The sequence below is a fragment of the Amblyomma maculatum genome, chromosome 6, assembly GCF_055883805.1.
Source record: "Amblyomma maculatum isolate TAMU_Amacu chromosome 6, ASM5588380v1, whole genome shotgun sequence".
Taxonomy (NCBI): Eukaryota; Metazoa; Arthropoda; class Arachnida; order Ixodida; family Ixodidae; genus Amblyomma; species Amblyomma maculatum.
The window spans coordinates 106746001-106770177 of NC_139349.1; the positions used below are offsets into that span (position 1 = coordinate 106746001).

The window sequence follows — 24177 nt, forward strand, 5'->3', positions numbered from 1 at the left end:
TGGGATTTAAAACATTCCTATGCAAAATCTACTACCCCCTTCGAGCTGAAATAACGTTCACAAAGTAGCAAAATATAGTCTACGTTATCTGACAAGTCAGTCAACATCGGTACTTGCCTAGATTTTCCGAAATCGAGGAAAAACTGCTCTCGGTGGCGTGCACAATTTTCGCAGAAGAGAGTCGAAAAGCTATTTTGACATGGTGCGTCATCCGTCGGGCAGCGAGGCAAGCGCGCCAACGGCCGGGATGGAGCTTGCCTCACTGCTCGACAGATGACGCACCATGTCAAAATAGCTTTTCGACTCTCTTCTGCGAAAATTGTGCACGCCACCGAGAGCAGTTTTTCCTCGATTTCGGAAAATCTAGGCAAGTACCGATGTTGACTGACTTGTCAGATAACGTAGACTATATTTTGCTACTTTGTGAACGTTATTTCAGCTCGAAGGGGGTGGTAGATTTTGCATAGGAATGTTTTAAATCCCAACCCCCAAATATTCAAGTCCCTGTAGATGGGGGCATAAGAGGGAAATAGTCTGGCATAACTTAGTGAAGATTGTGCCGTGCTCGCTGGCTGAACGGTTGAGTTTTTAGCGTGGTTGTGACATTGTTGTCAGAAATCTCTCCTGAAGACAAGTTGCAGAGTGCCTTGGAAACCCGGACTTGCCAAGGACTTCTTCAGGCTGACTGGCTCAAGAGAAACCGAGTCAGACGACCCCGGCTAGCAGCAATATCCCGATCCCTCCGGACAGCGGATGCAGTCCCCTGCCCTTCGGGATCTCCCTTCCCCGGCGGGGCAGTCTGTTACGTTTCTCCACCGGCAAGTGGGACAGCTGACGCGGCCACCGCATAGCAACAGGCAGAACCGCGAGCGGATCGGCCATTTCGACGCCGTTCATCGGCCGCGCAACGTTTCCTCCCGCCGACAAGTCTCAACGCGATCCTGCCGCGCGCCAAATGTGTGTGCGTGCGTGTGGGTGCAAACGCCGGCCAAGCCTGGAGCTCATGAGAGAGTGCGCCGCCCTCGCCCGTCTGCAGGAGGTGGAGGAGATGAGGTCGGACCACCTGCGATTGAGTCATCGCCTTGTCTGAACTTGAAGGGCCCTCTCCCTTTCCCTGTGAACTGGTATGCCTATATAAAGCAGCAGCGGCAGACTCCGCTGCGACAGAGACTACTTTGACGCGCTGTTGAGACGACGCTAGACACCAGCTGTGTGAGAGTGTCTGTAGCTTCTCTGCCCGTATCTTCACGATGTTTTAGTAAAGGTTGTTTCGTTAGAAGACGCCTCGTCTTTGCTGGGACCGTTGATGCCGTCCGCCGTCCACGGAGCCGCCAGGCCAACGCTACCGAGAGGCCGCGCGCCGCACGTAATAACTGCTGGCAGCGGTACGCTACTCAGGCACTCGCGACCCCAACCCTAACAGCACCGAACCGGATGATGCCGTACACGCCGCCGACATCAATTCTAGCCTTTCCTCCGTTGAAAAGAGGCAACTCCAGGATCTATTGCAGGAGTTTCGTGCGTGCTTCACGTTCTCGTCTAATGTGCAGCAAACGTCGGTCATTAAACACCGGATTATCACGCATGAAGGCACTCGACCTATCCATCAACAGCCATATCGTGTGTGTCCTCGGGAAAGAGAAGCTATCCAACAGCAAGTCAAAGAGATGCTTGCCGATGGCGTCGTTCAACCGGCAAGCAGCCCATGGTCGTCCCCGGTCGTCCTCGTCAAAAAGAAAGACGGAACACTGCGTTTCTGTGTTGACTACCGCAAGCTTAACAGTATGACAAAGAGGATGTCTATCCGCTGTCACGGATCGACGATTCTCTCGACCGACTTCGCCGTGCCAAGTACTTCTCCTCGATTGACCTCAGGAGTGGTTATTGGCGAATCGAAGTTGATGAGAGGGACCGTGAAAAAACTGCCTTCGTGACACCAGACGGGCTCTATGAATTCCGCGTTTTCCCATTCGGGCTCTGCTGCGCTCCTGCCACTTTCCAGCGGATGATGGACACTGTGCTCACAGGTCTGAAGTGGCAGACATGCCTTGTTTATCTCGACGACGTGATAACCTTTTCGCCTTCGTTCACGGAACACCTACGCCGCCTAAGCACAGTTTTCGAAGCTGTTCGGTCTGCCAACCTTTCTCTCAAGTCTCAAAAGTGTCACTTCGGGTTCACCGAATTGAAGTTCCTTGGCCACATCGTCAGTGCTGACGGCATCCGAGCTGACCCCGAGAAACTTGCTGCCGTTGCTGCGTTTCCCATCCCCACCAACAAAAAAAGCAATCCGACGGTTTTTAGGGCTATGCTCCTATTATCGCCGCTTCATTAAAAACTTTGCACAGATGGCCAGTCCTCTGACACTACTGACTCGAGATGACGCATCGTTTTGCTGGAGCGCCGAGCAGCAGATGGCTTTCGACGAGTTACGACGCCAGCTCCAGTCACCCCCAATCCTGGCACATTTCGACGACGACGCCGACACGGAGCTACACACGGATGCGAGCAACGTCGGCCTTGGTGCCGTTGTAGTTCAGCACCAAGACGGGGTCGACAAAGTAATTGCCTACGCCAGCCGTGCACTTTCACGTGCTGAGTCCGACTATTCTACCACCGAAAAAAAAATGTTTGGCGGTAGCATGGGCCGCTGCCAAGTTCCGCCCGTACCTTTATGGCCGATCGTTTCGTGTGATTACTGACCATTACTCGTTGTGTTGGCTGAAAAACTTAAAGGACCCTTGCGGCCGCTTAGCACGTTGGACATTGCGCTTGCAGGAGTTTGATTTCGACGTTATTTATAAGTACGGCCGAAAGCACACCGATGCTGATAGCCTGTCCCGCGCTCTCGTCGACCCTCCTCCGTCAGACGCAACCGACGACGATAGCTTCCTGGGAGCAGTCAGTACGTCCAACCTCGTTTCCAGACAGCGTGCCGACGCCGAGCTGCGACTGATTATCGACCATCTCGAAGGTGGGCACCCTACGATGTCCCGGTACCTTGCTCGGGGGCTGTCGTCGTTCTGCCTCCGCAACGGGGTGCTTTATAAGAAGAATTCTGCATCGAGTGCAAAAAACATACTTGCTAGTCATACCGGCTGATTAAGGCACGAAATCCTCCTGGCCTGCCACGACGAACCAACTTCCGGTCACTTTGGCTTTACACGCACCCTAAACCGAGTCCGGCGGAACTATTCCACATCTTACTCCGAGCGTTAGACGGTACATCCAGACTTGCCGACAATGCCGGCAGCGAAAAAAACCCGCGCTCAAGCCATCCGGCATGTTGCAATCTATTGAACCACCCCTCACCCCAGTCGAGCAAGTGGGCATGGACCTTTTAGGCCCATTTCCTTTATCCTCCAACGGAAATAAGTGGATCGTAGTCGCCACAGTCTACCTAACACGCTACGCTGAAACAAAGGCTCTTGCCCGAGGTACTGCCGGGAAGTTGCTCACTTATTTATGAATGAAATTGTGCTTAGACACGGTGCACCGTCGACCATTATTACTGACCGAGGCAAGGCATTTACAGCTCCGCTACTGCGGGACACCTTAACTCTCAGCCATACCGATCATCGCACGACAACAGCCTATCACCCACAAACAAATGGCCTAACGGAACGACTCAACAAAACGTTGGCGGACATGATTTCAATGTACGTTGACGTTGAACATAAAACGTGGGACGAGATCCTGCCGTATGTCGCCTTCGCCTACAATACGGCGCAGCAGAAAACCACGCAGTTTACACCATTCCGTCTCGTACTATATGGCAGGGAGGCCCACACGATGTTGGGCGCGATGCTCCCGAGCGGGGATGAAGCGGTCGAACCCGATGCCGCCCATTTCGCGAAGCAGGCCGAGCAAGCCCGCCAGTTGGCCCACTTGCACATCAAGGAGCAGCATGCCATCGACACTCGATACTATAACCCTCGGCACAGGGAAGTACACTTCGAACCAGGGGACCAAGTGTGGGTGTGGACCCCCGTGCACCACAAAGGCTTGTGTGAAAAACTGCTACACCGGTATTTCGGGCCCTATAAAGTCCTGCGCCGCTTAAACAGTGTTAACTACGAAGTTGTTCCAGATGGAGGTGTGACCGTCAGTGTTCGGCGTCAGCGACCTGAAATTGTGCATGGTAGGCTTAAAGCCGTACTTTTCACCTGACTGAGCGCTGTGTCAACTTGACTTATTCTACAGTTCACCTCACCGCTATTGTTTTTTTTTCTTCTCACCTTGACATCGGGACGATGTTTCTCTTTCGCGGGGGGGGGGGGGGGGGGGGGAATAATGTCACGTTCCTAGCGCCGCGCGGCCGCCCTGCTTGGTGCCAACGACGACGAAGCGTTGGTTGGCTCGAGAGGTGCGCTGGCGCTGGACACTGTCATCGCAGCTAGAAGAAAACCTGACTCTCGGGTCTTACCTGCACGGTACCGTGTACTTTCACGGCTCCCTGTCTTGAGTTGTGGCTTGAGTCGTGACAATATTAATAAAAAAAAACTACTTCTTCCCATAACATGCCATTTTTAGCAGAGAAGAAAAGCGGCGCGATTCTCCGGCTTGATTGAACGCCGGACAAAAGCCGCTTCATCCTTCATCTCATACCTTACTGATGCCCTGAGGCAATAAATATCGATAAAAAAAGCCGCTTGCGCATTACTCGGTGAAAGGTACTAATGGTACATCAGCTAATAAATACTGTACTTACCCTCAACAAGAAAAAAAAATGCACAGTTGAAAATGAAAGAAAGGGCAGGTAGTCTGGTGCCTTGCTCTTTGAGACAGAGTGATGTACCATCGAAAGTTCACGGCGATTAAGCGGTGAATGCCTCCTTTCATTATTGCGCAAGTTCGCCCTTCGGCATAAGGGTTTAAATATATTGATACAGGCCTGTGGCGGCAATGAATGCCAACAGCTCTCGGTGGTGTGGGCCATGTGTCCATACCCCTGTGTCGGGCGGTCTGGTAAGGTGGTAAGAGTGGCTTCTAAGATGTGTTTTGCGGGCCACGCGAAGACCAGGACAAGTTGTTAGGAAGTGGTCTAGTGTGGCCTCCATAGCAGGGGCTGAGCAGAAAGGGCAGGTTATGGGAGCAGTCTGGCTGGTCCAGGAAGATTTTACAGCAGGCGTTAACGCAGCACCCACGCGGATTTTTCGCAGCGCCACCTCCTCACGGCGAGTTAAATCGCCGGGAAGGTTTGATCCACACGGTGGAATTAAAGATGGCGTGGAGCGGCGAAGAAATTCTTTTGCAGGCTTTTGAAACGCCTTTTTTCATTACAAAAACACGTTTGCCGTCTGGGTCCAAAGCCTTTGAGTTTATTTTAGTTGCAGATCAAGGCTGGTAGTACTGCTTTCGAAACATAGGCTAAAATGTTTAGAGTCGCTGGTCTGCAGCACGCAGCTCCAGGGCCCACGCATCGCGTATTTGAGATCCCTGACAAAGAGTCGAATAATCTCTGCAGAAAGGTGTTCGACGCTGGACAAATGTGTGCTTACGGGAGGCGTGTTCTCGAAAAAAAAAAAAAAAAGTTTATTGCAGGTCCAATCTCGACTAACCGTGACACGTGGTAGTTCTACTAGCGGAAAAAATGAACCTCTCTTTAATTCTGACATAATTCAGACGACTAGATTGCGTAACTCAGCCGTAAATAAGATTTTCAGGGGACTCGCGAAACGCAAGGTTTTGATCGCGATGCTACCTATTGCCTAGCATTTTGCGGTGAAATGGCTAAGGAAATAATTTTTCTCATGCAATCTAGAAGGTAATCAGAGGTAGAAAGATAAATTTTGTGCTTTCCATTGAAAGGTTCCACAAATTCTGCTCAATCTGTAGCCATAATTCTGCTAATGCACCTGCATATTTTCGTTCAGCTAACATTCATCCGTACTTTGAAGGGAAAGACCTCCTGAAGGCAGTGCCGTCTCTCGTACGGCCTGCATAGGAATCAAGAATTCAATACCCAACTACCCTTCGCGCCTAAGGCAATCCATGACAATCCATGGCACATCAATACTTATGATTTCCTTTTCTTCTGCTAGCATTTTTTCCGAAACTACCAGAACCACTACTGCTTGCCATCTTTGAACTGCGTCTGAAAGCATGCGCTGGAGTCGCAGCGCCTTCTCAGAGTTTCATTGGAGCTGCGGTAGGTGGCGCAGGAGTAGCGCGCAAACTTCACTGTACGGAGCCGCGGGTTGTCCCCAGGCGTAAATTTTCTCTCGGCAATGCTCGGCAAAGGCGATACCCTGGCGAATGCAGTGTGCGGTACACGAAGAAATCGTCATATTTGTGCACATGAAAGCACCCTCATAAGTGAATGTTGCTTCATAACTAAACCTAACTTTCAAATGGCTGAGGAGGCCTCCTCGATTCAGACCATAGCCTCCTTCAGACATTCAGACACATAAGCTTTAAGACGTCGATCGGTCTCCACCTCAATGCGCGTGGTCAGGACGTGGCTTTTGACGCAGGATCGGATCTGCAGAGTATTGGGCCTCCTGTTTCCCATGCGCCTTTGCGAACGCTCGCGGTGAGATTGTAATTCTGAAGTGATGTCTACTTATAGTCTCCTGGCCAGGCGAGCTTGCTCCCAGGCTTCCGTTCTGCCTCATTATCTAGCTGCCACAAGGTTTTCAACACTCCGGCGTTCGCATATGCAGCATTCCTGCGGGGCTGATGCCTATGGATGGTAGAACCATGACCAGCCCTGGGCTGTTTGAGCTGCTCCCCGGGCAGACTCTTCCCTGTATGAAACGATTACATGGTGAGGCAGTTTGGACGCGGCGGCATCCTGTGCTGATCACCAGACCTTGATTGTGTTAAAGATCTCCTTGAAGTGGCTCCGTGACGTTCGCCAGACCGCTAAATTCCAACCAGCCTCTAGGTTCTTTACACCTTCCCGATGCCCCAAAGCCCAATATCATAACGGCAAAATCGTAGTGCGTAATATTTTAATCCGGTTTTATAATCAGCGTTTTGACACCGATGTGAGCGACACACGACGGCGAAGTTCGTTAACGGATATGACGTTTTCTTCTCGCTTGGGCGCTGCTTCGCTGATTGGTCGAGCACACACATTAGATTTTACAATCGAGTGCTCTTCATGCTCTTCAATTTACTGTGCAGAAAATAAATAAAACGTGTTTTAGTTCCTCGTGTGTTCTTGAAGTGCTTGTAAAGACAGCTTCACTCCAGCGGGCTCCTCAATTAAATCCTAAGGCGGCTCAGAACGTTCGGATATAGTTCGGATCTCGGAGGTCGGCGAAATCGTTGGACGGTCGAAATTCACGTGGCTGATCGTTTCTGCCGACGCTCCAGTTGTGTCGAGATCGCTCGTAAAGCGCGCTCGCCACAGCCGAGTCCTCAGCACTCCCCAGCGGGCTTCCGCCAGCAGCACACTGCCCAGGGAGTTGTCATATATATAGCCGTTCACGGCAGGTGACCTCCTCGCTGGCCCTGTACATGTACATGATAGGCTTCGCCTTAGCTCCTGTAAGCCACTCCTCCGTCTCCGCCTTTGCACTCTCGTTCTCGAACTTTCACACACGTAGCGCTCGAGTGATCCACGGCAGCACCAGCAATGGACGCCGGAGGACGTTCCGGTGAGTTCAGCCATAATGGCAAAATCGTCAGCGTAAAAAAGGGCTGGAATGCGAAACCCGACACCTCAGCTATAGTGAACTAGAATACTTCAGCTGCCATGCAACACACGTGGTTGCTGTTACCATGGTAACGAAGCTGCCAAAAAGCGCGGCTACAGGTTGAGTTGGACAGGCAACCATGGTGGATAGCTTTCGACACGGGGAGCCGACACGTCGGCAGAAAGCTGCGTTTCCATAGGTTCCGCCCAAGTAGGACGCTGGGCGAGTGTAATGGGAGAGGGACTACCTCTCACACCAGCTCAGACGCGCTGTTCTTTTTTTTCTTGTATTTAGAATTTTATAAACCGAACAACTGGTTTCCGTGCGCCGATTTTTGTAATTATTTTTGAACTGACATCGGCACGGTGCAAAGAACCTAGAGGTTGACTGGAACTAGCGGCCTGACGAACGTCACTGTGCCCCTTTGAAATGCTCATTTCGACACCTTCAGGCAGCATTATCGCTTCACATCTTGCTTAATCAAAATTAATTGTATACAGTGTATTTCTTGCTCCTACGTCTGAGGATGAACTTCTCTTTTAAATTCCTTTAACAACAAATCAGCAGCTGGCGAAGATGATATTAAAGCCCTACAGAATAAGGCAGTTAGTTGCAGGTGACATAGCAAAGCCTTCCAACTCGTATTTTCAATCAAATGCTAGCCCTTGGTATTTTCCCACAATGACTAAAAATTGCTTGTTACTGTAATACACAAAGGTGGTAAATACAATTAGTTAAGCCATTATAGGGTATATAAAGAAAAGCTTCAAATAAACACAAGCAAAACAAGATATATGATATTTTCTGCAAAAAAATAAGCCCATTCTCAACAATATGAGCCTGTACTATAATGATGCATTGCTTGAGCATGTAGATTGTCATACATTTCTTAGGTCTTACTTTCCAGTCAAACCTAACACGGTCCTACCATGTAGGAAATGTAGGGATGAAAGCGACAAGATGTATTGAAATGTTAAGCTGCCTTTGGAATCTTATCCTTGCCAGACTCAAAAAGCAGCTTTACTTCTCACTCATACATTCCCGCTTTAATTACTGCTCGTTATTATGGAGAACTGGAATAGGACTGATAAGAATAGACCATCTGCACTACAGAGAAGGACCATTAGAGCATGATATAAAGAAAATTTAGATGCCGTTACATTCATGGCAACACATACCATCCTACCTTTCTATGATATATACAAACAGAGGTTATCTATGTACGCATTTTCTGAAGTGTCAAGCAATTACAGTAAATTTTCTAGTCATTATCTAAATAGAAATACTGCATGGTCACAATTTGCAGAGGACTTTCATTGTTATAGATAACCCTTGGACCAATTACATTAAACAGACAATTGACCATCAAATCATGAAACTATTTAATAATTATCCAGACATCCTTCACCGCAAAAATATGTGGAAGCCTGCGAACTTTCAAATGTTGAATAATACCTCTTTTCACTTCAAATTGGGAAGCACATAAATGACTAAAGCAGATATGAAATTGCAATGTATTGTGCTCTTCCTATATATTGTTAGTCACAAAGATAGCAGTTGTTACATTTCCTTATGTTTTGATATTGGCATATGCCTGAATGCGTATTTTGTACGGTGGGGATGGTTGTAACTTGGCGTTTCCTTTTTTGTTTTCTAGTTTTATTTATGCGTATTTATATACGGTGAATATTTTGTGCGTAGTTGTATATGCACTGTCTATATATATTTTGCACTCACTGCTGTTGCGCCCAGTGTGGCCAGGACTTCGTCAGAAGACTGCGCCCTTTTGTCCTGCCCCACGGCAGTACAATGTATTGCCCACACAATTAGTAAATAATTAAATAAAATTTTCACCGGTCGTTTGTTTTTCGCCGCCAACCGACCTCCTTTCTCAAGTGTCCATTGGCATGGATTTCACACCCTGCAAGTAATTCTGGTCCAAAATTTGCTTGATCTTTTAAATGTTAGCTTTCCTAGCATTCTTCTGGTGCAAACCAGCTGGTCTACTGTTGGAATTGTCTTTGACAACATTTTGCCCAATAATGCTAATATTTATCATCTATTACTTTGAACTGATTATTAGAAGGCCATTTAGGAAGCATTCCTACTAGTTTAGCAATAGCAACCAGTGCATCTCACTATAATATAAAGGCAGATGTGGGTATATAGTCTGCATCTAGACTGGCATTTTCCTGTGCATCTTCCAGATTTCACCCAAATTGTTTAAGCGGAATTTCTGACAGTGGTACTTGCTCTGCAAAAACTAGACTCCTCTTTTCCCGCATTGACTGTCATTGCCGATTCTCTATCCTTGTACTCGTCCCTCTCTTCGTCGGTGGATCCTGCAATCGTAAAAGCCTTCCTCTCACTGCTTCCTCGGCATTTCAGACACGTACACATGGTATGGGTACCAAGTCATGGCAATGTGACTTTAAATGAATTTGCTGACAGCTTGGCAAAACAGTCCCTCAATGGCCCTGTATTACCTATCCTCCCAGCTACAGCGTACTTCACAGCAGCACGGTTTCGGAGAAGCATTTTATTAAACATGCATGCGAACTGGACATCTTTTAATATCTGATGATTACCTGCACCTCAAAGATCCTTGGAGTAGGAAATTACGCCATTCATGGCAAATTGAGATCTCTAACAAGGTCCATGCTGCCCTATCCCACCTATAAATTTTTACCTTCACAGTCTGGTTTGGTATTTTTTCCTGCCTGAGCATTTCGCAGTGAACAGGAATCATTAGATCATTTTTTATTATTTCGCCGCCGCTTCACGATGTTGAGAATATGAGTGATGGAAAAGCCATTGCAAAAGCTTGGCCACAGTTAAAGTAGCCCAATATTATTACCATTTAATGCCATCATCCTTGGCCAGTGTCACAGGTCTGTTTTCAGAGCCATGCAAAGTTTTTACTGGAATCAAATAGTTTCCCTTGCTTAATTTTTCTAACATCACTTGTTCTACAAACCCCAGTGTCAATCTCCCACGTGCATTATGACTTTTCATTTATTATTTCATTTCTTTTCCTCTAGCCCTCCAATCATATTCTTCTTTGATATGTAAGCATACTTCAAAAACTTTACTCTGCTGCCCAATTCTTGGCCGATTCCACTTTGTGGCTATGTGCTTGCTACCTAAATAAAAAGCTAATCATCATACCAAATTATAAACTGAAGATTTTCAATTCTCCTAGCTTGTTTGAGTAGTAGTCAAATTTTAGAAACTAATTTTGTTTGCAATGGCCCATGTTTGCATGTACAATGGCCCATAGCAACTACTCTTTTTTAAATGTACATTCTAATAATTGTCAGCTGGCTAAAAACCTAACTTATTTTTATTTTTTCAACAGACCTTGAATGACTCTTGCATTATCTCCAAGCCTTAAGCCATCAAATTATAAATGCTATGGCAACAGAGAGCCCAGCATGCAGGAGTTATATGTGCTCAGTGTACGACGTGGCAGACAGCAAAACAAAATTGTTTCCAGTTTTGAGCAAACAGTTTATTATGTACAAACACAAGGAATGATGGTTTTTCCTAGTCGATGCCCGCAATGTCGTCATATTCCTGAGAAGGACAAGTAGTGTTACTTGTGAAATCCATGTCCAATGTAGGGCTCTGCGGGCTGTCGCATGGGAGGTACTGAGGCGGTGCGTCGGGAACACCTGTAAAAGCAAAGTCAGACTCGTCACACTTCAATAAAAAACACCCAACCCCGCATTAAATATTGGCCCAATGTCGGCAATGCATTGGTCCTATGTAGGGCCAGGCATTGCCAACATAGTTCCGATACTGTGCCAAGTGCCAATTATTTGCACTGCATGGGACGCTGCACATGCACACTTCATCGGCTCACACTCACACATCCCATTAAAGATGTGATAATCAAAAATGCCCTGTTTGTTTGTAAAAAAAACTTGGGGACAGGAACTTGTCCAGCCAGTAATTAAAACAGCTGTTTTTTTTTCTTGTCACCTCATGACCCCAGCAAGCATGAGAATAAATGTTTGATTAGTGATTTGCTTTGAGAGTAACAGCATGTGTGCGGTGCTCTAACTGCAGAAAACAAAACAAGGTAAATGGTCATACATTTGAACGAGCATGCGGAACTTCTCCAATCAATGGAACCACCCTACTGTCATGATGTCGTGCTCAACTGCTCTGCAACTGCTAGTATTGCTGGTGGCTGGCAGGTTTCGGTCAGGGTGTTGAACCGGAAGTTTTTTGGGTTTGGTTTTGGTTCACGCCTTTCGGGTTTGGACACGGTTACGGCTCCAGAGACACATTCCGTACCATTTCGAACCGGAACAGATGGGTTCAAAATAATAAACTTTGGGTGCATTCTGTGCATTTTGTTCCAGTATGCAATAAAAGCAGAAAATTCATACAGTAATCCGTCTATCCTTTTTGCCGTAGGATGTGATGGGCTTCACTTGATCGTACAAACCTCAGCAAAATGTTTATAATGAGTGACTGACGATTGTGACTGACGATTAGACCAGGAAGAGGGAATAAAATTATTATTTTCATTAATACATAACCAAATAAAGCTGTTACGTGCTGAAAGAAAGTAAGAGAAAATAATGTTTCCTGTTTAGCTTTAAAGGTACACAAAATTTCGCATGAATTTTATGTGACAGCGAGACCTCTACAACTACACTACATGTACAGCAATGTTTCGTCTGGCTCCCACTAAACGACTTTGAAATCACACCAGGTCAAATCAGGCGCACGCTCCAAGACTAACGATGCATACACCATATGTGTGACTATATATCGCACAGCACGCGAACGCCTCTGCATTTTGCATTTCTATGGAGACAAAACGTAAAGGCAACCACGTGTCATGGCCCGAAATACGCTGACAAAAATCCCCTCTGCCACGTATTGGGGTTAGAGTCATTATCGTATTTGCTGAAGAACTGGATTGTCTTGCTCCTGTGACCACAGCGCAATATGACTCCCATCTTGTTGGGCATCATAGTTGCCTTCATAAGTGTGCTATTTTGAGTCGTGCAATATTGACTTACTGTGCCGCTCCCTGGCTTGCTCCATTCTGCCGAGCGCTGCCCCACAAGCCCATTGTTGGCTTGGGCAGGCTCGTATTTGTATGTCATTTTTGAAATAAAATAATTTATATATATATATATATTCCATCTTCTATAGCCACTGTGAGTCTAAACTGACACGTTTAGTCGAATATTTTGAACGTCGCAGCTTCACTCCTGGCATAGTTTAACTTCCCAAGGAAAATAACACAAGCAGACATTGCTAGGGGCAAAATGAAGAGAAGACAAAAGGCAAAATTGACTTATAGAATCACCTTTTTGCTAAGTTCAGATACAACTCAAGAACATATTGGTAAATTGCTGCCCAAGGCAGCGTTCCCATCATCAGCGTCAGCTTATCATTCTGAAGTCTTGGCCAACCAAATTGCATCTGCTGGCGTCGCAACGAATACGGCTGCTATGGATGTCCCACGTGACTCATTGCGTCGTCGTCAAATGATCCGAAAATAAAATGATTTGCGTAATGTTTTTTAACAAATTTGTCATTTTGTTTTTGAGTTGTACATGATTATATGTATTTATTTATCTAAATATGCAACTCAACTTACGAATTATATTGCCACCTGACGGTTCGAGGTAGCGCTTAAACGACAAAGAAGTTGGAGACTCTCGCGCGCTTCGGCTAGTTAACCCTTGTGGACTCTTGAGCTTGTGTCTTCGTGCTACCGTTTCTCGGGAACCTCTCTCTCGACTGTGTGTATCTGCCCCTGTTGCCGATACCCCTAAATCCCTGTCTTCGTGACAGTTTTGGTGGAGGTGCTGGGTAATTGTCCTCTCAATGTCACACACCCCTCCGCGAACCAACGACACCGAGCTTTTGCCTGTGGACACGCCAGTTCATCGCGTCAGCCGGAGGAACCTGGGCCTTCCTCCCGAACACGGGCCCTTGGAGTCCACTTCAACAACGAGCCTCCGGCCAGCCACGCAAAGCACTACGACAGTCATGCAAGGTACTCCTGTTTACGTTCAAAACCCCCGAGTGCCGAAATCGTTCCATGGCACTGCGCATGAAGACGTTGAGGATTGGCTAACTCAGTTCGAACGAGTCGCATCCTTTAATCAGTGGGACGACAGCTTAAAGCTACGGAACGCCATTTTCTGCCTGGAAGACCATGCTTTGACATGGTATGAGAACCGAGAAGGCACAATAACATCATGGCCTCAGTTCCGTCGTCTTATCGTAGAGGCGTATATCAGCCTTGATAAGCGCGAACGAGCAGAACGTGCTATACAATCTCGAAAACAGATGCCAAACGAGTCCGTCATGATGTATGTTGAGGACATGATGAAACTATTTCGACGTGCGGATCCCAACATGTCTGAAGAGAGAAAGCTGCGCCACCTCATGCATGGGGTTAAAGAACAGCTTTTTGCTGGTCTTGTATGTAGCCCACCAACTACAGTTACCTCATTTTTAACAGAGGCGGTCACCATGGAAAAGATCCTACACCAGCGCCGCTCGGCGGTCTACGACAGCTCAATCCTCGCTACGACTGCTGCCGAGCCTCTTACAGCTGCTGTAAGAAATACTGAACAGCTCCGAGATCTTATTCGTGCGATTGTACGCGAGGAACTGCAGAAGGTTTGTGGCACGTTCCAACCCAGGGGTGATTCTCTCGCACATATGATCCGCGAAGAGATTCAGCAAGTCACACAGCCATCTCTGCATGTTGCTGAAGCTCAAAGTACCCCTGTTCCTGATTATTCTCGTCCGACTTACGCTGACATTCTCCGACGCCCAGTTCCCGTCCAAGCTCCGTTGTCTACGTTACCACCAACCCAGTGCATGCCCGTCCAGCAGCCAATGCAATACATTCCTGTACAGCAGCCTACGCGGTACGTGCGGCCACCGCGATCAAACTTTCGACGAACGGACGTCTGGCAGGCACCTCGGAGCCGCCGCCTTTGCTACCACTGTGGGGAACCTGGTCACATTTTCCGGTGGTGCCTTTATCGGGAACTCGGACCGGAGGGTTTTTACACCAACGCACCTAGACGCACGTTCGGACAACTACCTCGTGACATTAGAGACAACCTCGCACAAGAGAGCCTCCGGATGGCGCGCCGACAATCCAGGTCTCCATCCCCACGTCGGCAAACCGCTTCAACAACTGGCAACTTCCCGCGAGCACCGCCTGGTCGCTCGTCAAGCCCCCACCGGGAAAACTGAGTAGAGCGACCTCCGGGGGCGGGGCCGCTAAATGTCAGCACAAAGAAGTCCCCCCAATGAGAACAGATATGGATTTTGGAGCAGAAACGACAGCATTTGGTTCACGAGACCGGCTATCGCTGGACATCCCTGTGTGCATCGATGGTCATAATGTCAGCGCTTTAGTGGATACCGGAGCAGACTTTTCGATTTTGAGTGGGAAACTGGCAGCTACCCTTAGGAAGGTTATGACACCATGGTGTAGCACACAAATACGCACGGCTGGGGGCATGTAATTACTCCTATTGGACAGTGCACGGCTAGAATCCAGATTCGTACTTCAACGTTCGTTGTCAGCTACGTCGTTCTCCGGGAATATTCTCGTGATTTGATTCTCGGTGTGGATTTCCTGCGGGAATATGGCGCCATCATCGATCTCCGACAGCGAACGGTCTCGTTCTCAACGGAGAAAGCGGCTGCCAGCCCCACCGATGGCCAACGTACGTGCGCCCTACGGGTTTCAGCCGAGTGTGTTTCAGTGCCTCCCCGCTCCAGCGTGTTTGTGAGCGTTGTGTGCGACGGGCTTCATGACGGGCCGATAATAGCTGAAAGCAACCGTTCTCTTTTATTTTCTCATGGCATCTGTGCAGCTCGAAGCTTAATTATTCTCAGCAATGGTCACTCTGAGCTTCTCGTCACGAACTTCACGAATGAATCTCGCCACCTCTATCGCTCTACTGCCATCGCTTTCAGCGAACTGTTAAATGAAGTTTCTGAATGTTTTGCGTTTGACGTTATCGATACTCCCAGTGTTCTAGACCACATCGATGTTAGCAGTGACCTTTCTTTCTGTCAACAACGCGCCCTGCGTGCCTTACTGCTGGAGTACGCCCCGTGCTTTGCCTCATCATCGAAAGTCCGGCAAACTTCTATCGCCAAGCATCGCATCATAACGTCTGACGATGCCCGACCTATTCGACAGCAGCCGTACCGTATTTCGGCCAAAGAACGTGAGGCAATTCGGACACAAGTCCAGGAAATGCTTAACGATGATGTTATTCAGCCGTCTAAAAGTCCGTGGTCGTCGCCCGTCGTGTTGGTTAAGAAAAAGGATGGCACGCTGCGTTTTTGCGTTGATTACAGGAAACTGAATGACATCACAAAAAAAGATGTATATCCGTTGCCCCGTATCGACGATTCACTCGATCGACTTCGCAACGCCAAGTTCTTTTCCTCCATTGATTTAAAAAGTGGTTATTGGCAGATAGAAGTGGATGAGCGCGATCGGGAAAAGACTGCCTTTGTGACACTCGATGGCTTATATGAATTTAAAGTATTGCCTTTCGGTCTGTGTTCAGCGCCAGCGACGTTCCAGAGAATGATGGACACCGTACTTGCTGGTCTTAAATGGCAAACCTGTTTGGTTTATTTGGACGACGTCATCGTGTTTTCGGAAACGTTTGACCAACATCTTAAGCGGCTGCGAACGGTATTGGACGCTCTTCGCTCGGCCGATTTGACACTCAAACCGGAAAAATGTCACTTTGGATATCAGCAGCTGAAATTTCTCGGTCATGTGGTTAGCGCTGACGGTGTCCGGCCTGACCCTGATAAAACAGCCACTGTAGCCAATTTTCCCATCCCTACCACGAAGAAAGCAGTCCGACGTTTCTTGGGCCTGTGCGCGTACTATCGCCGTTTCATTGCCGATTTTGCCAAGATTGCTGAACCTTTGACACGCCTGACACGTGATGACGTCCCGTATGTCTGGTCTTCCGAGCAGCAGGAGGCATTCACCGAGCTGCGCCAACGGCTGCACAACCCTGCCGTTCTTGCACACTTCGATGAGGACGCTGCCACCGAAATTCACACCGACGCCAGCAGTGTTGGTCTGGGTGCTGTTCTGGTCCAGCACCAGCAAGGCGAGGAAAAAGTGATCGCTTATGCCAGCCGCACCCTTTCTCGGGCAGAATCAAACTATTCAACTTCTGAAAAGGAGTGTCTCGCCGTCGTTTGGGCCACAATGAAATTCCGACCTTACCTCTACGGCCGTAAATTTAAAGTTGTGACAGATCATCATGCTTTGTGTTGGCTAGCTAGTCTTCGAGATCCATCAGGACGTCTTGCATGGTGGAGCCTTCGTATGCAGGAGTTTGATTACTCTATCGTTTATAAATCCGGACGCAAACATGAAGATGCTGACACGCTGTCTTGATCACCCGTGGAGTTGGCCCATGACAGTACGGATGAAGACGCCCATTTTCTTGGCATTATCAGTTCCTCTGATTTAAAGGCCCGGCAACGGGCTGACCCAGACCTCAAAACTGTGATCGATCATCTGGAGGGTTTCGATTCTACAGTATCTCGACTGTTTGCTAAGAACTTGTCATCCTTCTGTACGCGCGACGGAATCCTCTACAAGAAAAGCGCCGGCAACAGTGACCGAGCCTATCTTCTAGTCATCCCTCCAGATCTCCGCGATGAAATCCTTCATGCTTGCCATGATGAACCCACCGCTGGACACTTGGGCTTTGCACGCACTCTTACGAGAGTGCGCCAGGCCTACTACTGGCCCAAACTTACCGCCACCGTTCATCGATATGTTAGAGGTTGCCGCGAGTGCCAGCGACGCAAGACACCGCCATTGAAGCCAGCGGGTTTCCTGCAGCCTATTCCCCCACCGCTAGTACCATTCGACCAAATTGGTATGGACTTTCTTGGCCCTTTTCCTCTATCGTCAGCTGGCAATAAGTGGATTATCGTGGCTACAGATTATCTGACACGTTACGCGGAAACTATGGCGGTGCCACGTGCAACATCCTCCGAAGTGGCACAATTTTTCATGACGCAGATTGTCCTCCGCCATGGCGCCCCTTCATACGTCATTACTGATCGTGGCAAGGCATTTACAGCGCGTCTTCTTGAAGAAGTTTTCCAACTAAGCCAGACACATCACCGAAAGACTACTGCTTACCATCCTCAGTCTAATGGCCTTACTGAGCGACTAAACAAAACAATAGCGGACATGCTCGCCATGTATGTCGATGTCCGGCATAAAACATGGGACGAGATATTGCCTTATGTCACATTTGCATATAACACGGCCGTCCAAGAAACAACTCGATTCACTCCGTTGCGCCTAGTATACGGACGCGATGTACAGACCATGCTCGACGCTATGCTGCCATGTGTGGCTGACGACCAGCTGCTTACAGCTGACGCAGAAGAATTCACCACCTACGCTGAGGAAGCTCGCCAACTCGCCCGTAATCACATTACAAAACAGCAAGCAACAGATGCACGCCGATATAACGACCGCCATCGCTATGTCGTGTTCCAGCCTGGTGACAAAGTCTGGGTGTGGACAACTGTCCGACGCCCAGGCCTGTCAGAAAAACTTCTCAATCGTTACTTCGGACCTTACAGAGTGTTGCGTCGCCTCTCGGAAGTTACGTATGAGGTTATTCCAGACGGAACTGTACCGAGTTCTAGTCGTCAGTGCTCGTCTGACCTGGTGCATGTGCTTCGCATGAAGCCGTATTTTACCCGCTGAAAGTCATATTTGCCATCCGGAGCAGTTTTTTTCTGTGAACTTGCGGTTTTTTTTTCGAGGGGGGGAATAATGCCACCTGACGGTTCGAGGTAGCGCTTAAACGACAAAGAAGTTGGAGACTCTCGCGCGCTTCGGCTAGTTAACCCTTGTGGACTCTTGAGCCTGTGTCTTCGTGCTACCGTTTCTCGGGAACCTCTCTCTCGACTGTGTGTATCTGCCCCTGTTGCCGATACCCCTAAATCCCTGTCTTCGTGACAATATGGTATTATTTTACTGCCAAGGAAGGCTCTCGAGTGGGGCAACTTTCTGCATGAGCACGGCGCCACTGCGCAGTGCAGTGGCCACCCGTGTTTGGGATGAAATGGTAGCCCGGCATCAGATGATGGTGCTATGCATGTGGCAATACAGTCGCCGACTGATATTTCGGACCCTCAAGGGGCCGAGCTAGCATCCGGAAAATCAGGCAGTCCGAGAAAAGGAATTCACGCAAAAAAAAAATCACTTTATTTAGCGAGCGGCTTGAAAAAGTGGTCAATATGCTTCCGCGGGGCTCTACGTTGTTGTACAAGTAATACCTCTGTCACACTAGCAGACTTAATGTCATTCGAATCGAATATCATTCGATTTCTTTCGGTGCTACACAGTAAAATATAATGTCATTCGCAAATGGTGACAATTATGATCAGCTATAAAAGAACACTGCTTAAGGAACATCGGTGCTCATAAAAGGCGTTTCAAATCACTGTGTAGCATTTTAAAGCTGATTAAAACCTTTTTGTACAGTAATTCAAGTGAAAAAACATTACTTCTGACTGAGCTGTAGCCTCTCGCTGTACACAGCCGAAAGCACCATCAGAGCTCGGGTTCACTGCTAGCTGGCAGCACAGCCTCTGGCTCCTCACTGTCAGAGCCCGAGTCATCCCTTTCAAGCACCTGGCGAACAATTTCGTCGTCGGTGAGTTGAGCGCAGAGCTCGATTTCGCTATCAGCGTTAACAAACTGCTCCAGCGTCACTTCCATGGGAACGGCTCCTGCAGCACATAAGTGCTCGATAAGGTCAGCAGATGAAGACGGCTGATGGGATTCACTGGCGCTATCATCAGATGACGACGGCACTTCATCTCTGATAGCGAAACCCATGTGGCGGAAGCAATTCCGCAGTATCTCTTCGGTCACCTCCATGCATCGGAAAGCATGCCGAGTGCAGACAAAAAGTCGACACTGTAGGTTTTGCCGCTGTCCATGCATTACACCATGCGACTAAGCATGCGTGACCGATAGAGGTGCTTGAGTGTCAGGACCCTATGGGTAACGCCCGGCGTTAGTGTCCGATAGTTGATGCGGTGATGTAAACAGCGCAACACACAACACGTGTGGCGACTGATGACTGTGCACGACGGCAGCACGGCAGAACTGGCACTAGCGGGACGGTGCAACAAGCGGTGTCTGCTATCGAGGCTATGACGATATGACAAGTGGGTTCGAGATTGCAGAAAACCAAAATGACAGTGGCCAAAACAGCAAAATGGCACTGGCGTTTTCGTTTTCAGTAGCTCTTGAGTCGCAAATCGAAAGAAAAGTTCGGAAAATCAAATGAGAGGGATTTCAAACGTCCGAAATTTTGGTTGACGTTACACATTGACTCTGTGGAGTGCGTGGCGGTGCCATGGCAAGGTTCACATTTTCAGGCAAGTCCGGAAAATTGGGCGTCCGAAATATTGGTCGGCGACTGTATATTCTCCTTTGTTCTTGTCATCTTTTTGCGAGGGACGATTCTCCAATATGGTTGCGACGTTTAAGGTTTGCAGTGACGCTTTGAAAATAAGCGAGAAGAGCGCTTTACAAGCAGCGATAAATGAAAAAATAATGAAGGTAAGTAGCCAGCAAGCGTGAGACGGAACCGTACCGCGAACCAGTTCGGACCGGTTCCTCCAATTTATTCCGATTCTGGTTAAGTTCCAAGATGTAGGAAAAAGTTTGAATTCTGCTCGGTTCAGGGCAAAAATTGGGGTCCGGTTTTAGTTTTCAGTTCGGTTCCTGTTCGACACCCTGGTCTCGACATCATGACTAAATAGTATGCACCAGTGATTGGAGAGCCTTCTTTGAAAGAGAGGCATTGGCCACCAAGTCTAGAAATCAATCTGACTATATATCAACAATTAACCAAGAGGATATCAAGATAAGTGAAAAACTTGAATGCATATTAACTTTACTATGGGAGTTTAAACTGAATATTCAGCTCAGATTATATTATGCATTGAAAAAGCAACTGATTCATTATTACTGTAGGCCAAAGAACCACTGCAGGACATTGAGCCTTTGCCAAAAATATACAGCCCAAGGAATTTAGGCTTTTGCTTCTAAAACTGCTGTCACACGGGAAATCCCAATCCCCATTCAAGTATGATTCCAATTAAAGTTCTGGGCGTGCCCCACATCCAACACTGCTACACGCTTCCACTTGATCCAAGTTGACGAATTGGCCACCTTTATGTGAAATTGGCGCTGTATGCTCGCGCGATTATATATACGGCAGCAAACAAAAAATGGGTTCGTAACCAAATAACGGCAAACAAAAACACTGCTTACTTCGATGGTAGTGACGTAACTGCAGCAGGTTCCATCACAGACGAATGCAAAGCCCCCTACTATAGGCCAGAGGACATGAACGCTGCGATTGTTCACAGCCGTCCAGGTAGGCGTGCGGTGTTGACAGAACTTCAAAAGTCGCGTTGAATGAAATGAAGAGTTACTTTGAATTTTACAGTACACATTAAATTACACTTAAAACTAAGTCTGAAGTCTGCCTGGCCTGCTCTTCCCCATCCATCATTGCTGCTCACCGCCGTTACTCGACCTTCAGCGACACATACTTCGGTCAACCGCTATGCTCGAGGAGGTTTTTCCATTACGGAGGACACAAGCGGCATTGACTCTAGCACTTGACCCAACCCCCCTGCATCACACACCCCATCGACCAAATAATGCTTGGCAACCTTGTGATGTTAATCCCTGTTTCCAACAGTCGGTGAATAAGATGACTAAAACTACGCCAGGTTTTTTCCGTGATGAGGCTTCTAACATTATCTCAAATAACCTTTATAAAAACATTTGTAGAATACCTTTCTAGGCGACTCGATTTTAGTTAGTGTTTTTGTTGTCCGGGCAAGGGGATAGCAGCCCACAACCAGAATCAGAAGGTACTACAGTGGGATCATGTACGACTGCAATCGACTAATCGGTCATAATGATGATAGATTTGCACCGAGTTCGATCATGACTGAGCCAATTGCAATCAAAAGTACTGTGTGAGTGATATGAGCCCTGCAGTGCGACTTTCTAAACCTCCCCTAAACTTCTTAATTATGGACCAGCGAGATTTCTCTCACTTCCCAACTCCGGTATGCTGACCGTGCAAAACAAATCACATTGCAAGGCACTGAAGCAAGCCTTGCTTTGAGGGTTAAAAATTCTTCATTGCATGCATAACTGTATGGTGCACAGAAAGAATTATGCTATTAAAGAGCTGCACACTGTGGCGAAGGGCTTTGTACAAATTTACCCCACCTAGGATGCCTTAGCACAAGTCGATATCACCAACGTATCGGCATTTTTCCATTTTGTTTCCAATAAAATGCGGCAGCCACAAATAGGATTGACAATCCGATTGAAACCGTAATTGAAACAATGGGTCTACAGAAAAGTGCTCAAAGCCCCGCGGGGGCGGCGCAGCGGTTACAGTGCTCGACAACAGTGCCCAAGGAAGCGGGATCGAATCCCGGCCTTGGCACTGTGGCGTTCGTGTGGTGTGCGATGTCAGTGCAAGTTAAAGAACTCCAGGTGGTCAAAATTTCCAGAGTCCTCGATTCCGGCGTCTCCCATAGCCTGAGTCGCTTTGGGAAGTCAAACCCTACAAACCAAACCAAGAAAAGTGCTAAAAGGTGAAAAAATGGTGAATGTTGCAGAGTAACATTCACATCACACCGCAAAAGATGCCCTGGTACCTAAAGTATGCTAGCACCTTTCTAAGCATACATCCTTTATTGCAAAATATGGATTTTTGTTTTTGATGTCCTATCTTGTGATATTGGAAAATTTGTTGCAGAAAGAATTAGTCTTTATCACACTTCGTTCAATAGTTGTAACTATTCTTTTCTTCACTTCAGCTTAACTTATGACGCTCTAGCCAAAATCCGTGCCTATACTTAGTTTTAAAGGTTAGTGTGCATACAACCGAGCAAAAGCACTAGGTGCGGGACGCTACATGAGTGGGAGGGGGCCTTCCAAATTCATCCACAACAAAGTGAAGCCAGTATATACTGACCTCTGCTCAGAGGAACATTTAATTATCTGCAGTGAAAACCGAAAAATGCAGACGAGTGCTTTAGAATGTCTACGCGAGTTTACCCGTTCTTTGGTTAGACTCTACGATGATGTTACCACTTCCGTAATGAAAACCGAGGCATACCTGCCAGTCTGTCCAAGTAAAAAATTAGATTTTTTTCTACCAGCACCAAAAGAGCAGGGGTTGGGGGCACATTAAATAAATAAGTTGCTTCACAGGAAAGAAAAGGTGCAGCATCTGTCACACTTTTTTCTGTGGACACCTGAAACATGCAGTAGGGGAAGGGAAGGAGGTGGGAATGAAAGAGGAAAGAGAGAAAGAGGAGTTGTAGTGGAGGGCTACAGAGTAATTTCGACCGCCTGGGGATCCTTAAGGGGAGATGCACGTCGAAAAAGCGAGTTTTTCGCGACATTTTTCAATTTTCGGTTTTTTACTGTAAAATTATCTTTGGGCATTCAGCTACAATCCCCCCAAAAATCAAGGCAAAATTCGAACGCGAAGTTAATAAAAAATCCATTTTATTGAGCCAAGGTGACTCGAAAAACTGCAATTTTTCGCGCACATCGTCAACTTTCGCGCGTCTGCCTCTCGAGAACGCGGGAGCGCCCGCCATTGCCGTCTGCTTGGAGAGGAAGAGTAGGCCTTCTTCTCTCCGACAGCATCTCCTGCAGTTTCGTATTTTTGTATTTTTTATTTTTGTATTTTGTGAATAAATTTCATGTGCTTGTGTCATGTTTTTCAAGAATGCAGATGTTTCAAACTTTCAGATGCGTTTTTCTCCAATTCTAATTTTCAGCATTTTTTACATTTTGTGCACAAACTTTCAAGTGCGTAGAATTCTCAGATTTGGATAAAATTTTGCACACAGCTTCTTCAAAGTATGCAGAATGGGCATATCTATCTGGATTGTCAATATCTCTTCTACATTTTTTGGCAAAAATTCAAAATGTTGACTAGCAGCACCCAGAATGTACACTTTTGATGTTAGTGAATTTTTTTGCAAATACAGGATATTGTAATCAAATTTCAAGTAGTTTTGCTCATACTACTAAACCTAAGATGCAAAATGAGCTATTGCAAGCTACTCTAAACATAAATTTAATCATCAAAAAAGTGTGCACAAAAAGCCCTATATTTTACTTTTGAAGACTCTATTACACAAAAACTATGCATGCTACATAAAAACTAAGACCATATTTAGAATCTGCATTAATATCCTTATCAATGATATAAGTTTCATAATCATAGGTTGAATATTAAGAAAAAAGTATCTTCGAGGAGCATCTCCCCTTAATGTGCACTGGCATCATACAGCACACAGACACCTCTTCGTTTCGCCTCCATCGGAACGCATCTGCAGGTGGTCAGGATCGAAACCAGGCACTCTGGCATATTAGTCGGACATC

General features: G+C 47.2%; 1 protein-coding gene across 2 annotated transcripts in view; it reads right to left on the reverse strand.

Annotated features, from left to right (window-relative positions):
• Nucleotides 1-11142: 11142 nt before the first annotated feature.
• Cdc16 (cell division cycle protein 16) overlaps nucleotides 11143-24177 on the reverse strand; it is a 57140-nt gene continuing 44105 nt past the window's right edge. For both annotated transcript variants that reach the window (XM_084607242.1, XM_084607241.1), the window contains one exon: nucleotides 11143-11320. In XM_084607242.1, the coding sequence (XP_084463368.1) occupies nucleotides 11193-11320 (128 nt within the window). In that variant the 3' untranslated portion in view covers nucleotides 11143-11192. The remainder of the gene's footprint in view (nucleotides 11321-24177) is intronic.